General features: G+C 42.7%; 1 protein-coding gene and 1 non-coding gene across 2 annotated transcripts; both read right to left on the bottom strand.

Annotated features, from left to right (window-relative positions):
* Nucleotides 1-2,957: 2,957 nt before the first annotated feature.
* On the bottom strand, nucleotides 2,958-3,119 carry LOC112971888. Its single transcript, XR_003255494.1, has one exon. It is a non-coding gene; the product is annotated as a U1 spliceosomal RNA (small nuclear RNA).
* A 2,096-nt stretch (nucleotides 3,120-5,215) lies between these two features.
* Nucleotides 5,216-5,959, bottom strand: CUNH21orf62 (chromosome unknown C21orf62 homolog). The gene has a single exon (XM_026077713.1). It carries the CDS (start codon nucleotides 5,891-5,893, stop codon nucleotides 5,216-5,218), a length of 678 nt encoding a protein of 225 aa, XP_025933498.1. The 5' UTR covers nucleotides 5,894-5,959.
* Between the last annotated feature and the right edge of the window lie 11,202 nt (nucleotides 5,960-17,161).

Raw genomic sequence — 17,161 nt, 5'->3', positions numbered from 1 at the left:
GCCCGCCTCGGCCCGCCCGCTGCGCCGAGCCGCCCGCCGACCATAGAGCGGCGGCGGGGCGGCGGGCAGAGCGCGCCCGCCGGGGAGCATAGAGAGGCGCGGCCAGAGCGGCCCGTCTCGCTGCCCGACACGCCCCCTTCCCTTCGGCCGCTGCCGCCATCTTGTGTCGCTGCGGGGGCGCCGGGCGGTGCCGCGGGTCACGTGGGCCGCGCGGCGGGGGAGGGGCGGAGCGCGGCTCTTTTGAAAGTGCGCCATCGCGGAGAGGGGGTGCCTCCGTCTCTCCGTGCCCGTGGCTGCCCTTTCCACAGCAGCCTGATAACGGCGAGAGTGTCGGGGCGAGGCAGCGCAGCGCTTTTTTGCTGAGTGCTAACGGAGAGGGACTGCGAGCATCCGCGCAGCGTCCTCGCCCCGGTCATTGCCGCCGCCGTCCAAACGCTCTCCTCAGGCTTTACCTGGTGTCTGAGTGGGGCTGCGTGCCCCCGTGTCTCTCACCTGCTCTGCCGAGCCTCTGCCTGGAAGCACCTGTACTCTCTGAGGAAATTTGGGCTTCTGTCTTACAGAGGGGAAAATAACACGGTGGTCCTCTTTACCAGTGCTAAATAATAGCCCCTTTGACATGCAGGGGCCTTTGGGAAGTGGTTTTATCTTGACTGGGGGCATGTGAGGAAGAAGTGAGTCTAACTGGCCTCAGTGGCTCCTGCTTTCACTAAGAGAAAAAATCATTAATTTAGTGACAGATGCCAAAAGGTCAGGGGGTGTTTTTAAAGACAGTCCCTCTGAGTACAAGTGTTGGAAAGTGGAGGAACTTCTTTTCAGCCTTCCCCCAATATCAAGAAAGCTAGACTTCCTTGCAACTCTGCCAATCACTGCTGGATTTTGTAGAAAAAGAGGTGCAGGAGGCTTAGCTGGCTCTGTGCAAAGCTATGGAAGCTGCTGCACTACTTTTGTGCTGTTTTCAATCTGTATCGACATCCCCAAAGTTACGCCAGAATTACCAGGAAGGAAAAGTATAAATTTACAGTTTTCATGTCCATTTTTTTTCTGATATGAAAAAAATCAGCTCAAATTCCATTGGTTGGCTTATCCAAAAGTCATGCATCAAGATTAAAGGCTGTGGCAAACACAGGTTGAGCTTGATATATAAAGACTGAAACCATTCTGTATGCAAATATTAGTTGCTGTAAATATATTATCAAGCACTTTAGGTTGCTGATATTTCAGCTAATACTAAATTTTGGAGCATTGCTTAGTCAAAGTATCTTACACTGGGCTTTAAAACATTCACAAAATCATGTAATTATTTCTGCAGTATGATGTTAAATGTACTGCTGCATATAGTTCACCTGCAGACAAACCTTCATGAGCAGAACTAATAAAGCTCACAACATATGTGATATACACTTTATGTGCATTGCTCTGAAGAAATTCTGAAAGCTTTTTGTGACAAAGCCATATAAAGTTGGAAACTGGGAGAATCTGGTTCTCAGTATCTGCTGGAGAAGGACAGATGAATCGCAAAGGCTAGTGCAATACTGATGCTGCAGATGCTACTCCTCATTGAATTCAGAGGAGGATTTTTCCCAGTTGCCAGAAAATTGCTGCAGTGCTTAGCTGGGTACAGGAATAAGATGTCTTTTACATGATCCCTATTCAAAACATTACAGCATAAAAAGTTTTGACAACATTAGAAAGCCCATGGGTTTACTAACCTCGCATTTTCTTCCCAACAAGGCTGGAATCCCGTTCCTAGTTACTGCTGTGTGTGTGAATTTCAAGCAGTAACAGTGTTATTCAGCACTTTTTTTACTAGAGGGCAGCAGATTCTCAGAGTTAGTGAATTCACTGAAAATGATTTAGGTTTAATTTTACTAGTTTTTTAGGAGAGGGTTGATAACATCTATGAATTAATATATTTGTGTATGCCAGCTCTGTTTTTCATTTTTACAAAAGTATCCTGTGCAGGATTACTCGCTAGCCAGTTTGAGAGGAGAGGGCAGTGTTAGTACTCTTGCTCAGACAGTTGGAGGATGGGATTTCCCGGACAGCCAATATGAATTATTTGCCTCTGCTTGTAATACATTCCAGGGATGTAACTTGCTTAGACACCCCTCCCAAGCACTCCTACCCTGCCATCTCTGTCAGCTAGACTGCAGCTTCTGGATATGTGACTAAGAAAAAACCTAACCATTTTGTAACTTGTGACATAATAATGAGAGTTATCAAGATCACTAGCAATATTATTGATTTATCCGTTAAGACTTTGGAGAAGGCTTACAGTTTGTCACCAGGGTGCTGACAGATGAAACTAAGGCTTTTCAGAACCTGATTTAATAGCTCTCCAGTTGAGTTAAATTGAGTTCAGTCTCCAGCCTTCAAACACCCATGTGCTTAAATCTGTTAATTTGCTATTGCAAATAGACCCCATTACTTCAATAGTAGCATTGTTGATTTCAGTGGGAAAGCTCACAGTATTGAAGGTATGAGTGTACTTAAGTATTCTGAAAAATTAATTTGTCTTTCCTAGCAGAAGACTCCCTCATTGATTACAGTTCTAGGAAAAGGCTTTGTTTAAAGTTGTTGAAACAAATTAATTGATTCCCCAGAATTTTAATRACTGCTCCCCTCCGTACCTGTGTTTTATCCCAGGTCGAGAGAAAAAGAGTTCTTGAAATCCTTCATTGGCAATGCAAGACTGTTAAGATTTGCTCTCCCAAATCCTTTATTCTACTATTTGCATGTATCCCAGGCTTAATCACACCTCACAGAAGTGTGTGAAACCTGCAAATATGGGCAAGGAGCAGACTTTGGGCCATACAAATTGTCCTGTCCTATGTTTTTCAGAGGATGGCAATTTTCTCCTACAATGTGGCTGAAAATTGCTTGCTACATGTCTGCCAGCAGCCTGGCCTCCCTTATCAGATAAGAGTCATCTGATGGAGGTTTTTTCCTTTCTCATAGGGGAGAACATGAACAGAGTTTGCCATTATCACAAAAAAGTAGGCAAATTTCCTGCATTTGGGGAAATGGCAAGAGTCAGCATACCCAAAGTGCAAGAGACAAGCTTTTCCCTTGGGAAAAACACCTTCATGAGCATGGTATCTCCCCTGTCAGGTGGCTTCTTGCCCAGTTCCTTCCCATGGTGTGTGTGGGGTAAGAATACCCTGTCACATGACTGGGCATCCACTGTCACATAATTAAAATGCAGGGCCTCCTACCCACAGCACCCAGCCAGGGGTGGACCCATTGTGTGATAGGGAACACAGGGGCATGGTCCTCTCACAGATGCACCTTTAGTTATGCTCTGTGGTTGGATGCAGAGCGCATAACCCTGCCCTGCTTGCATCAAGGCTATGTTATCCAGCCCAAGCGGACCATTCCCAACTCTGATTGAGTAGCGAAGGGCAAGGGCAACCCATCACTCTCAGTTCATCTCTGAGTAACTTGCAAACATGCCAGACCCCCAAAACTGCCCAAGAGAAAGAAGAAACGTAACATGGAATCAGCTTACCAGGTCTTTGAGTCATCTGTGTTGATGCAGCCAAGACTATTATTTCAATTAATGTTAGGTCTTTCTATCTCCAAAGCTTATGTGAAGCCCAAATTAATTTATTTCCCTTATCATCTTACACAGTCTTAATATGGAGTCATAACTGCATCACATAATGTCCTATTTTTTTTTTCCAAGGCAAATATTTCTAACATGGGCTTTGAAGGACTGTATATGAAAATACTGCCTAATAAAGGCTATCTCAATGTAAACAAAAAATAAAAGATCCAGTACATTTATCTTACAGTGATAACTGATACCAAATTATTACACAGCACTTTTAATTGAAAGGTCTCAAAGCGCATTACAAAGGTGGTCACTGACATTGTTCCTGTTTTATAGATGTTTTCCTGAGACTCAGAAAGGGAAGTGTTTATCCTAGGCTACCAGCAAGGCTGGGAATTGAAGCCATTACACCTTTGGGCCAGTGCTCCCCTTCCTAGACCCCACAGCTTCAGAAATTCATGAATGTTCCCTGTTGTTTACAAGGCACCCATCACCTGTCAAGCTTATACATTTTGCAAATTTACTGACTGAGCTGACAGGAACCTCATGAAATTTAACAGTGACAAATTCAAAGCCCTGCCCCAGGAAGGAATAATCCTGTGCATTTATACTGGCTGGGAGCAGCTCTGCAGACAAGGCCCTGGGGGCCTGGAGGACAGCAAGCTAAACAGTAGCCAGCAGTGTGCCCTGGCAGCAAAAACGGCCAGCAGCACCCTGGGCTATATTAACAGGAACACAGCCAGGAGATCAAGGGAAGGGATTATTTCCCTTTCCTCGGCTCTGTAGTCTACACCTTGAGTACTGCATGCGGTTTTGAGCCCCTCAGTACAAGAAAGATACAGACCAACTGGAACAAGTCCAGTGGAGGGCCCCCAGGGCAGTCAGGGCTGGAGCACATAACTGAGAAAAGGGTGAGGAAACTGAGATTGTTCAGCCTGGAGAAGAGGGGGGGAGGGGGGGAAGGGGGGCCTAAAAGCAACCTTCCCATACATAGGAAGAGGTTTCTGAGAAGACAGAGCCAGCCTTTTTATGGAGGTGCATGCTGGGAAAACAAGATGGGTCACAAATTGAACAAGAGGGAGATTCCAATTTAATATGATGAAAAAAATTTCCCCATGAGGACAGACAGGCAGTGGAGCAGGTTGCTCAGAGGAGTTGTGCAGGCTCCGTCCTTGGAGGTTTTCAAGACCCACCTGGACCCAGCCCTGAGCAGCCTGGTCTGATCCCAGAGCTGGCCCTGCTTTGGGCAGGAGGTTGGGCTGGAGACCTCCCAAGGTCCCATCCAACCCAACTGATTCTACAGGAGGCTCAGGTTGTTTTACAGCTGGAGGTGCTTGGTTATGTCTTTTTCTGTCTGAGTAAGACACACCCTCAAAACAAATTGGCAGCAGATTTCAATTCTTAGAATACAATATATAAACAGAATGTATACTGATAATTTCTAAAACAGTCGTTTCACGTTTTCTTTGATCATTAAGACAGTGCATACTGAATTGATTTGATGAATCTGCATCATTTTAAATACCTCCTGGTAGAGTGCTATCATAGTCAAAACTGCCCACCTCATAATGGCTTTTCCTGGCCAAACCAAATAGATTTACAGAAGTCCCATCTTTCTCTTAGCAGGTACCATGTCTCCAGCTGCTGAGTGTGTTAAACAGCTCAGTAAATGAATGTTACAACATAGCTCTCGTTATCTGACATTGAGAAAACATCAGAGTGTAGCAGGCTAGGAAAGTGCTCTGTGATACTAGAAACATTTTCCACACTGTAGGATTTCAGCAAAGAATATCCATTGAAAAGAGAGGTATCCAGAAAAGAAATATATACAAACATTTGCCTGTCTCGGTTGTGCACTGCAAGTGGGTCCCCTTTCTCGTTGTTGCTGCTACTATAGATGGTTACACTCTGCTCTGGAAATTGTCCCTTGACCTTGTTGTTTACCCGGAGCTTTCGCAGTCCCCAGATGGTCAAGTATTCTGTTGGGAGAGGAGTGGTGCCGCAGAAGGAGAGCTTCAAATCACACACCCTTGTAAAGTTAAGGAGCATCTCCAGCCCAGAGGTGTCTGTGAACCAAATGGTCAGGTCGCTGTTGTAGCTCGTTTTCTCCATGGTAGAAGGTAACACCGTTTTACAATTGCACATCAAGTTTGCCAGGCTGTAATCACAATCACGGATATCTGCCAAGCAGCTGCAGTTGCGAATTGTGCTTTCCCTGGTGAAAATTAGCGTATGGTTCTTCTGACTTCTCACAAACCTGTTAGTAATGCATAAGCCAAGGAAGCCAGCCAAAAAGAGAACCAGCCAAAAAGAGAAAGTATATAAGGGTATTGGCTTCATTAGTGCAGGTGCCAAGCTGCCAGGAGTCTTCTCTTCTTTTACGCAGTGAATTATATCGCTTGTCTTTACCTACTAAGGAAAAACAATTTCTTTATTAAACTAAAGACCACTCAATGGTTAATACAACTTCACTCTTCCCACTCATTTTCTGTCTCATCTATTTAGAACCATATTGCAGCTTTGCAGACTGCCCTGCATTAGAGGGGAAGCACAGCTACACTGATCCAGGAAAATGAATTGTGACTCACGTTTGGGATTCTTCTTTTACTCCCCACTTGCTCTAAATTGTTTCCTCTGTTTATGGGACAGCTTGGAAAGGCTCTTCTCTATCCAGGCAGCTCCGCAGCCTGCCCAGTGTGAAGGTACGGGCAGGACTCCTCCTACTTTTTTCTGCTTTCTGTTTTCTCTTTGTCTGCTTCCCAGCAGACAGGGGTAACAAATGACACTGTTCTCCACGCCGACCAGTGAGGCAGGCTGAGAAGGGCTAACAACAGAAGCTGGAAGGTGTTCGTTACTTACCTGTATGGCTAAGTAAGGGCTGTGATAACCTTCACTTTAAACTGAGTGTGGGATATCCTGAGCAAGGGGGAGAAAAGAAGGGGTGGCCAAGGGCAGAAACAGTACCTGATACAGCACATATCTTCCTGAGCGATGTGGTATGGTAACAACCTGTTGCCTCTACAACCTGCTTTTCATCCATATGAAGCTGCACCTGACCCTACCTTAGCCAGTAGGCTTTGGGGCACCAGGACCATCTCTTACTGTGTCCCTGCACAGCAACTAGCACAGGATAGATGCTGGCTTTGGTTGCTTGCTCTGGCCCTTCCATTACCCTGGCAAAGCAGAGTAGCACCTCCATGCAGGCTTCTGACAATGGAGCAAATTTCTATCCCATGCATGCTCCACCTAGGTCAAATGGTAGGGAGCAGATTTGGCAGGGACTCTTGGACTCTCAGCTACCACCCTCTGGTTTTCAGAGCAGAGTTAGATCTTGCCAGAAGCCTTTGGGTTCTCCTGGCATATTATTAAGTGGTAGTACAAGCAAAGATGAACAGTGTCATTTCTCAACACCAGTTATAAGATGTTGGAAAATTTGTCTGATATGATTGTAATTATTTTGAAGCACCAAGAGACATTAGAGCCAAATTTTGCCCAGGGGTAGCAGGTGTCAGTGAAGGCAGCAATAAACCATGCACTGGGAAGAATTTAGCTCTTAGAATGTGAAAAGATTTTTCCATGTCCAGAATATATGTCCAGCACCTCAAAAACATGGCATTCCAACTATAGGTTTGTAGAAACACACTGAATAAACAGGAAAATAATAATCTTTATAATAATAAATATTAACTGGTTTAGCTTATTATTTAATCTTCCATCATTTGACAGTGGAAACTTCTGCTATAAACTGTTTGGTCATTTAATGGACAATTTAGCAAAAAATCTTTAGGAGCACACTAGTTTCTCATAGTCATTAGCACTACCATATACTAATGAGATAGTTTGAGCCTAGGATGAATAGTTGTTTACCAGGTCAGTGATTTACATCTAAATGCTTTAAGATCAGTACCTGCTGAAAATTTAAGTGAGAGTGTTCTTTGCCTAACATTAAACTAATACATACCTACGTATATATATATTTATATAAAAAATTGCATCTTGACAGAGTAGTACATGYACTACTTTCCACATTTGTCACTTACAGAAAATTTGGTCCTTCAGTCCCCTTTTTTACTTTGAAGTTTGGTCTCCTGTCTGTGAATCATCTGTAGAAATTGTGATGGTTTGTAAGTGACCAGAACTTTGACACCCATGAGAAAGGGCAGAAAAGGGAAACATCCATGCACATGGGGGAAAAAAAATCCACACATATGAAATGGTGGACTCTGGGTTGGGCATTACCCACTGGTCCTTTTCAGGAGTGAGACCTTTAGTTTATGATAGACAGTTTCATGAAAACATCAGCTCAGTGTTCAACAGCAGTCAAAAAGGGAATTCAGTTGTTAAGAATTAATAAGAAAAGAATGGAGAAAAGAGACAATGTCATTGTGCTACTGCATAAATCCTTCATTTGCCCACACTTGCCTGCTGTGTGCAGTTCAGGTCCCACCATCTCAGAAAGCATACAATAGACCTGAAGTTCAGAGAGCAACAAGAGTGACGAGGTATAGAATAGGTTCCCTTTAAGTAAGGTGGGACTAAGTAAGGTAGGACTATAGCCTGGAAAAAAGGTGACTGAGGCAGGATATAGTGGTGATCTATAACAGCACAAGTAATGGAGATGATGGGTAAAGGTCGGTTGTTCACTGCTGCAAGTACAAGAACAAGACACTCCAAATGAAACCGGTAGGATCAGAGCTGACCTCTTGATGGATCCTTGGCAAAGGATGCTGGGGGTGCTGCAAGTTTGCATAGCTTCTAGGCAGGACTGGATAAGTTCATGGAACAGAAATCCACTAGGTTATTATGTACACAGACATCACACCTGGCTACAGAAGGCCCTGCACTGAAAATAGCTGGAGGCTCAGAAAGTTATAGGAGTAAGTATTGCATATTCTTGTCCTGTTCTAACTCTTATGTAGGCAACTTCTTATGGCTGCAGTTGGAGACAGGATACTTGGCTAGATGGATTTTTGGTCTGACAGAAGATGGCTGTTCTTCTATAAGACTTTTATGGGGTGAAGGTAAGCAAATTGACTGTAATGTGATTTAGTTCTGTGATTTATTTCTGTAGATACTCCCTGAATTTAGCAAGGTAGAAAAATAAGTCATTTTCTTAAATGGAGGATACAGACATTATCATGTTAAAATCAAATATTTAATCCATGTTCCACAGACTTACTGTGGAACATACCAGAAATACCAGCCCAACTGTTARCTAATATTTAACATCAAAGGTCAGACTCATACAAGCTGTTACTGTTCTGGTATCGTTACTGTTAGATGAATTTGGTCTCAAGTATCTAAGCATCTAATCATGCATCACAATGAAAATCCTATTACTAATGTTCACATTGTGTTTATTTTCTCAGCTCTGTAGCTTCTGCTAACAGTTGTGATAAAATAACCAGAACATCTGTAATATCACCATTGTTTCACAAATCAATGGAATTATTTGGATTTTTCTGTTTTGGAGATAATATTTGCAAGAAAAAATCCTAGACAATGTTAACTGTATGAGTTTGAAATAAGTAAAAGAGATTTTAATTGAAGACTTAGCACTTCTCCTGCATTTCAAACTCCCACCTACAGCAAAAGGAGTGACGTTGCTTTTTCCACATAAAATGTGAGAACTTAATAGTCATAAAACATTAGGAATAAAGCACTTTGATGTATCCTCATTAGTTCTAACTATTGATTCCTCTCCCTATTTTTTTTCAGGAACTGAAGAGTGGCGAACCTTCGGTTCTCTGCTGTCTTGCAGCTAACAAAAGAAGATTCTCTTTCAAGTTTAACAGTTGGGATCTGTCCACCAAAATCCAAACAAAATTCTCAATGTTGGCATTCCAGGAAATTTTATCTCCAGAAATACTTGCTATCCTTTTCTGCTCCCTGCAACCCAGAAACATTCCTATCAATTCAGTACTCAATTTAGTTTCTGTGTGGTTTTGGTGAGTGATATGCAAGTATTGAAATACATGGTGCAGGCTGTCCTTGAAGTGTCAAATCATCTGCAATACACCCTTACTTAAGCTACAATCATCTTCAGAAAAATGTATGTTATATGGCTCTTACTCAAATTATTTTTCTGGCTGCACTGGTTAAGGCTTGAAAAGGGTTAGCTTTGATTTTTTTGTGGGGAGGGCTGTCTTGCAAGGAAGTAGCAAGTGAGTTAAAACAGATAAAACTTAACCACGCTATCTTAATGCCTCTTACTCAGAGATGTATCTTTTTGAATTATTAGTGCTGTCAAGATACTGTTTGGAGGGAGGAGGGCACAACTTAGCAAGATGTTCTTTTTATTAAAAGTCAGGAGGAGAAGTCTCTAGCTTGCCTTCTGCAGAGAGTGGATCAGAAGAGTCGGAGCTTCAGTAAAGAAGGTAAGAGAGAATGTCAAGCAAAAGTCATGAACTTCTAACAGAGGTATTGGAAATGAGGGACAGGAGTTTGCCAGGGTGAGATGTGGGGAAAAGAAACAGGGTCAGAGAAGTATGGTCTGAAAAACAGGTCTCRGGCCTGAATTTATGCACCTGGAGGATAACAAGCCTTATTATTATGAAGGAAAATGGCTGAGGTGATCTAAGCTTACATCTCCTTGCATAGCATAGCAGGTATAGCAGTCCTGGAAAAGTAAAATCATATAAGCATTTTTCAGCTTTTCAGTTTATACTAGAAGACTAATGAATCCAAGAAACTAGTATGTTTGGTATTTCAAATCTGAACCTGGCAAATGATCTGAATGCTCTTCCTTCACAGGTCCACAAACAAAACCTACCTGCTTTTACACACCTAGTCTGGTGCCAAGCATAACTTCTTTGTCTACAGAAGGTGGAGCTTAGAAGGAGATGGTCTGGATTTTACTTCCAAAAAACTGTTCAATTCAGTAGTTTTAGACAGTCGTACTTGTCCAGCTTCATGCCCAACGTTCATCAGTCTTTGAAAGTGGCTGAAGTATTTAAAATGATAACATACTTGAATACCAGAAATGACTGAATTTGCTCATTAATCGTTCCAGTGAATTGATTGATAAATACATTTTGATGAAAACACAGAATGGCTCTGTAGCTCAAACAGGGTGTGTTCTATAGGACTCCTTTGCTAGTGCTAAAGGTTTAATTTAAGCTTGTGAATAAAAGAACCTAGAGCTGTACCAGACTGCAGACGACCTCCAGCTCCTCCAATGCAGCAAAGAAATAATTTGTCCAAACAGATGAACCCATCTTGGTATTATTACTAACAACCCCTCGAACAAGCATGTTTCAAATGATGCATAGATCGGATATAATAACAAGCTCTTCACCCAGCTGCATTGGTACTTTTTCTAAGTTAGTCTCACACAGTCATTTAACAGTTTCAGTGCTTCAAAAATACACAGGGTAGTTGCAGTGTTTCCTTTTATCAGTCACTGGTCAGTTTTTGTTACAGCTGCAACCTTCATCAAATCCACCCGCTAAATAGGAAAATTGCATAAAATAAAGTCTCATTTCCTTCCCATCTTTACACAGTCTGTTTTTGGAAAATACATTTAGAAGTGGGGAAAACAACAGTCAAGTAAAACTAGTAGATCAATAGCTGCTGAGTCATACCACCCACACTGCCTTACCATCCAGAAGCACAATGAGGTAAGCATTTAGCGTTTGGGAATGAAGTGAAAAATTAAAAATCTCTCAGTGTATGAGAATGAGTCAGTGCCTTGAATTGTAATTAGACTGCTTGGTCACAGAGGTCTTTTCTTATGCCCGCTTTTTCTCTTAAACATTCACCCAACTTCACTAGGCAGTGGCAGAGTACCACTCCCCTGTGGGAGTTACTGATAACTGATCAGGTTCTTCTCCAAACCACTGACAGTGTTTACCTGTGGTTACCTGCCAATAGCAGGTTTAAAAAGTCTCAGAAGGGTTTTGAAGTGTGGATTTCCGTTTCTAAGAAYTGAACAGATACTGCCTCATGAAAACAGAAAAGAAAGATTCAGCTGTTACAAAAAAGAGTACTGACAGAAACTTTGCTACTTCAAGTGCTTCCTAAGAAATGGATCGATAGAAGCAGGGTATGCTCAAGATCAAGAGATTCTTAATCAGTCTGAAGATGTAATCACCAAGAAGGCTTTGGTCATAATTTCATAGTAAATCATATCCAGGAGTACCTAAAGTAGGCCAGGCCATCCTCCACGAGGGATGCATCAGATTTTGGAGTGACATGATTTAGTCTGGATTTTTCTATGTTACTGTCAGTAGAATTACTGACAGCTCCATCTGGACTCAGAAAACTTGGATATTTGATTTTGTCTGTGAAAATGCTATCTTTCTCTTAGAATGCCTAGAAGGTCTATGGGAGAGGAAATATGGCTGTGGATTTGCTCACTGGAATGAGAGGTAAAACAAGTGCCTGCTGACTTCCTTTTTACAGGCTGAGCTGTAAACTCTGTGCATTAGCCACTGTGGTTTAGAGTCTTTAAACAGTAAATTCTCCATCATACTGTGCACTTCTGCCTTACTCTGAGAAGCACTCAGCTGCTTGCAGCCAAGACAGCTTCTGTTGCCACTGACCAAGAAGGTGCATTAGGCATGGCTAGGGCCACTTGTAAACTGGTCTTGACCACAGAGCATAGCCAGGGACATAATGCTTGGTGCCCCTGCCTCAGAGCACAGACCCAGCCTCTGTCTCCTGCCTTGATAATGCAAGCAGTTTGGCTCCAAACCTTTTGAGCAGACTTGACGCTGATGGGCTTTTTCACTTGCCACCATTCTAAAGGGGCAACATTTCTAGAAGCCTGGAAATGTGTATGGAAATACTCATTTTCTTTGGCTGGAATTTCTAATATCAGCAGAAGTTGTGATATATGGGGTATCCCACAAATTGCATTAAATGCCTTTCAAATTCCACTTCCTATAACCAAACACCCATGGCATAATATCACTGGAGGCCATGCTGGATTTATTAGTGAGGACTCCATGCTGGAGTCTAGCTAAACTGGGGAAGATGCAAGCGGATGAGGAGGCAACTGCAGCAGCCTAGACGATGGCACAAGGAGGTAGCAGCAGGCAAAGGAGGCAGCTGTAGGGAGAGGAAGGGGGAAGATGGTGATGAGGGGCTGGAGTGGAGGAGAGGAGGCTGCAGCCCAGAGTTGGGAGGGAGACATGAAAGAGAAGGAAGCAGCAGGAAGACTTGCTCAAAAAGTCAAGAGACTAATAAAGCAGGGTAGAACATATGGAAAAAAATGCAAAACTGCAGTTCTGGGGCAGGTTTTTTTTTGTTTGTTTGTTAACTTTAAAAACAGCTCTTGACAGAAAGTAAAAGAAGAGATGCAAGAAAGAATACTTCTCTAGAAGAGCCACCCATTCCGCACCTGCTTTGATCCCCGATTTGTGCAATTCCTATCCAGTTCACTCTTTATTGTTCAGTAATGGGTTATCCTTTCAGTGCAAAGACTGGAGGAAAGCTAGATCCCAGCAGTTGCCTTGGAGCTCTCCCAGCCTGCAGTGCCAGTCCTTGGAGGGGGAAGCCCGCACCTACTGCTGAGCTGGGAGCTCTACATTACAGACGGGAGCAGGGAAGCTGCATTTTCTACTGCAGAACTTGCTGCTCCAGCAGCAAACAGAAATCATAATGATTTTAGGGGAATTCCATTTGCTTAAGGTAGCAGTAAGCTGCCCCGATCTAAAATCAGCGAATGGCTTATTCACTTTTGTCCTGGGCAGAGGGGGCTTTTAAATGAAAATCACATTAGTCATAGATACCAGTAGAAAATGATTCAGGTTTGATTGCTTCAGCCATGCATGTTTTTAGTTGTGTGTCCTCTCTCCAGCACTGGAACCCTTGTTTTATCACACATTATCCCAAAAGTTTTCTAGCACAAGTTTCTACCCTCGTCCTTTTTCTTCCCAGGTTTTAGTAGCTAAAAGAGATTTTCAACACTTAGTTATTAATGGTGTCATTTCAGGTGTCTGAATTGCTTTGATCATTCCAGCAATTTTTCTGCTAATTGCAGATCTGCTGTATATTAAGAAAATTTCAAAAAAACAATAAAAAGCCTTTGGCCGTTATGTGAGAATGCTACTGTCTCAAGGAAAGTTAATCCTATTCAATGGAAGCCCCAACCCTACACAATTAATTTCTTCACAGGGTGCTTTCTTCCATTCTCTATTCAGAAAAAAAAACTAATTAAAACCCCTCATTGATCATTTGTGTTAACATGTGCCTATGTGAAAGTGCTGTATTAAGCAGAGAGGAGCTTAAATCCATATAATCTTGTGCAGCTTGGGTAATGTACACAGGCTGAATACCAAAACCACCCAACTTAAATCAAAATAACATGAAGAGCTGGACAAAGGCAAAAGCATTTATAAGGGGAAGGCTATGAAGACTGCCTCCTTCTTTTCCTGCATACATACAGGTACACGAGGGATGCATAAAGAATATGTTGCATTTCATAGTGAAGGTGGCAGCACGGAGGCAGGTACAACAGCTTCAATGGACTGATTGCCTTCACTGGGTGATTTTGCTTTGATTTTGCTGGCTCTTTTTTTTTAGGCATTCTGTTTTGTTGTTATTCCAAAAAAACTGTCCCTCCCTGCCATAAACACTGAACCCCAAGCACAGAGATGGGACCATAATAAGTCATCAGAATCGGGATTCAAAATTATTGGTACAAACTTTTAAAAGTTCTGTTATGGACGTTGCCAATGGCTGCCATTTCTCTATTTCACCTCTGTCTCTTCTGTAGAAAGTGCCCGTACAACCTCCTGGCAGGCACAACTCGTTTCAGCCAGTGGGGACAGTGCTATGGCTACTCTGTGCCAGCTAGATCAGTATTTGCAGATTGGGCTGGCAAGAGGACTGTTCAACAGGACTCCTTGCTTTCTCCCAGGGTTTTGGCAGAGCAGCTGGAGAATTACCAGCCACGTCCGCAACAGGAGATGCTGCCTACTAGTGTTCTGAAAAGCCCCATGAGGCGCAAGTGATGGATCACTGCCCTGGATGTGCAGCTCATCTCATCAAGAATAATGCCTTTATTCACCTGCCACGCTGAAACCGCAAAAGGGAACCCGGAGGAAGAGGACTGCAGACACCTAACACTACTGTAGCAAGCAAAGTGCACTCCAGGCTTGCATTCATCCTTGTACAGGTTCATTGATATTTAATACTCAGCTAATCTGTTATATATTTGTCTAAAAACTGTTTTTAAGGAATGCACAGGGCTTCCATTTGATGGCTGTGTTGTCTTCAAATTGTGACCAACTGGGATTTTTTGAAATGCAGTTTATTTGCCCTTTGAAATAGTAAGTTTTACCCCTTTTTATTGAGAGTTCAGTTGTTAAATTGTAATTGGAAAAAAATAACCTATCTATCTGGATTGCAGAGATGTATGCACATGAGAGGGTGAGGTTGGCATTTCTGCTTTTAAAATCTACTGAACTAAGCAGGTGTCATTACAGAGACACATTAGCAAAAATGTAAAGGTGTCTGAGAGTCAGGCTCTTAATAAGCCTAGCCTGAGTCACTACTGATCAGAAAGCCCTGAGGAGGCTCAGGCCATGAGGGAAACAAAATCCTGGGTTTGACCTTTTCACTCCATGGGAGTCTGATGGCAGAGCAAGATTTTTTTTTTCCGCCTCTTTGTTTAAACAATTACTATATTTATTTAGTTACACTGCAGATAAATGTAGGAAAACACACAGGGCTGAGAGCCTGTGCTGCAGTAATTTAATGGTAAAAGCTGACATTTTACAGACTTCCAGACTACAGCACGATCCAGGCCCATTGTTAATAACTTGAAAATTGTATCTACATTTGCAAAAGCCTGGGCTGCTGTCCTTAGGCTGAGCAGCCTCCATCTTGTAGAGGCAGTGCTGTCAAGCATACCAGAACAAATTCCTTCCTAGCAATGATAAAAATTCTAGATAAAATAGGCAATTCTATTGTAGTGAACTTGCAACCACACAGGGCCCCTAGAAAATGTTCACGTAAGGGTATGTTGGTATTCACTTGTACAGAGACGCCAGCACAGACAGTTCATCTTCAAACATCTCTGCAGAATGAAGCGCTCACATGGCAGAGAAAAAGCGTTGCTGTTAGAGGGCAGGTTTGAAGGGCACAAGTGGGCACTCCTGTGAAAGAGCAGGCTTTGCCTACTTGCCCCGTGTCCTCCTCAGGACCGGGTGCATTTGGGGGAGTCACGCCTGTCCATGCCACCCAGAGCTTCTGTCCGTACTGGAGGGGAGGCAAACATTGCAAGGGGGAGGTTGTGATATATAACTGCAGTGAGGCAGATCAATAGGAAGAACTCAAGGGAAAGGAGGATGTCTTGTCCACCCAAATAAGTGGGGGTGATGATACCACCCTTCTTTCCCCGGGCATAGGTGACCCTCAGCAAGTCACAGCCTGATTATGCCCAACCCTGAGTAGGAAGAGTACACACATAAGGCCTTGGCTTTCATGCCCCTTTGCACACATGCAGTCTGCATCTGTCCAAATAAAGGGTATGGGACTAACACAAGTAGCAGGGTTGGCTTCTCCAGAACAGATCTGGAGCTATTCCAACTTGGAGGTGTGCACAGTACATGCTGTCCAGGGAGGATGACCCACACTAATCTCGGTATTCACCTTTGAGCTGCCCCAGGACAAACATTTACATCAATGAAAAGTGAGAAGAAAGTGATATAAAGTTTTACAAACTCAGGAGGAGAGTCCTGTTCTGCACATTCTTACAAACTGCAAAGCAATGGCAGATCCGGCATACAGCACCTGCTGAAGCACCATAGGCAGGATTTGTCCATTATGCCCATGTACCTGGATTGAAATCAATGGTATAAATCTGGTCTAATGAAAGGGAAAATCAGAATTTTATTTCTAGCAGTGCCGTTAGGGCAGTGTGTCTCCATCCTGCCTGCTATTACAAGCTATGATAACAAGCCTCAGTTTTCCACCCAGTGTTTATGAAATGCTTTGAGCTTCTCAGAGGGAAAGTACTATAGAAATATAAGTTTATATAGGTTTATAATTCTTCTGTTGCTGTCTGAGCACACAGCTATTCCAGTCAGTTTACTACTTGATATTTCTCTGCAGTACCTTCTACAGCTTTCAAATAATGGAAGCACTTGGGGCTTGACGTCTTCTCCTGATATTCAGGAGAGACCCACCCTGTACCAAAAAGGTGTAAGGAATACAAAACCAACCCCCTGGCTTTGTGTTAAAGAGAAACCATAGGGTACACGCATATATTTTATATCATGAAAAGGTCTTACTTCTGCTCTAAACCATATATTAGTTCTTTTCAATAGCTTTCTGGATCACTTCTTGAATGATCTAGCCTTTTCCTTCCAATGGGCTAATTTTGTTTATTTTTGTAAAAGAGAAGTCTTGACAAACACAGTTTCCTTCAGTCCTGGCACTGATTCTGAATGCACTAAAGATGGGTAATCCATAATGTTAGGTGCTTTGTGCTTCCGCTGATTTAAAATCTGAATATCACCAAAAAAGTGCAAGCACAAGCATAAAGCATATGTTTGTATGACCATGAATGCACAAGTGAATCACATTTTCATAAAACAATTTTTTAACTGCAGCATATGAGCAATCAAATTCCTGCTTATTCATCTTGTATGGTTGCTT

This window comes from Apteryx rowi, unplaced genomic scaffold, assembly GCF_003343035.1.
Source record: "Apteryx rowi isolate R43461 unplaced genomic scaffold, aptRow1 scaffold_46, whole genome shotgun sequence".
Lineage (NCBI taxonomy): Eukaryota > Metazoa > Chordata > Aves > Apterygiformes > Apterygidae > Apteryx > Apteryx rowi.
Note: the sequence above shows the minus strand (reverse complement) of the source record. Positions and strands in the feature narration are given on the sequence as shown.

Bases quoted from the DNA above. Each gene is read 5' to 3' on its own strand.
- CUNH21orf62 (XM_026077713.1), bottom strand. From the start codon at position 5,893: ATGAAGCCAATACCCTTATATACTTTCTCTTTTTGGCTGGTTCTCTTT.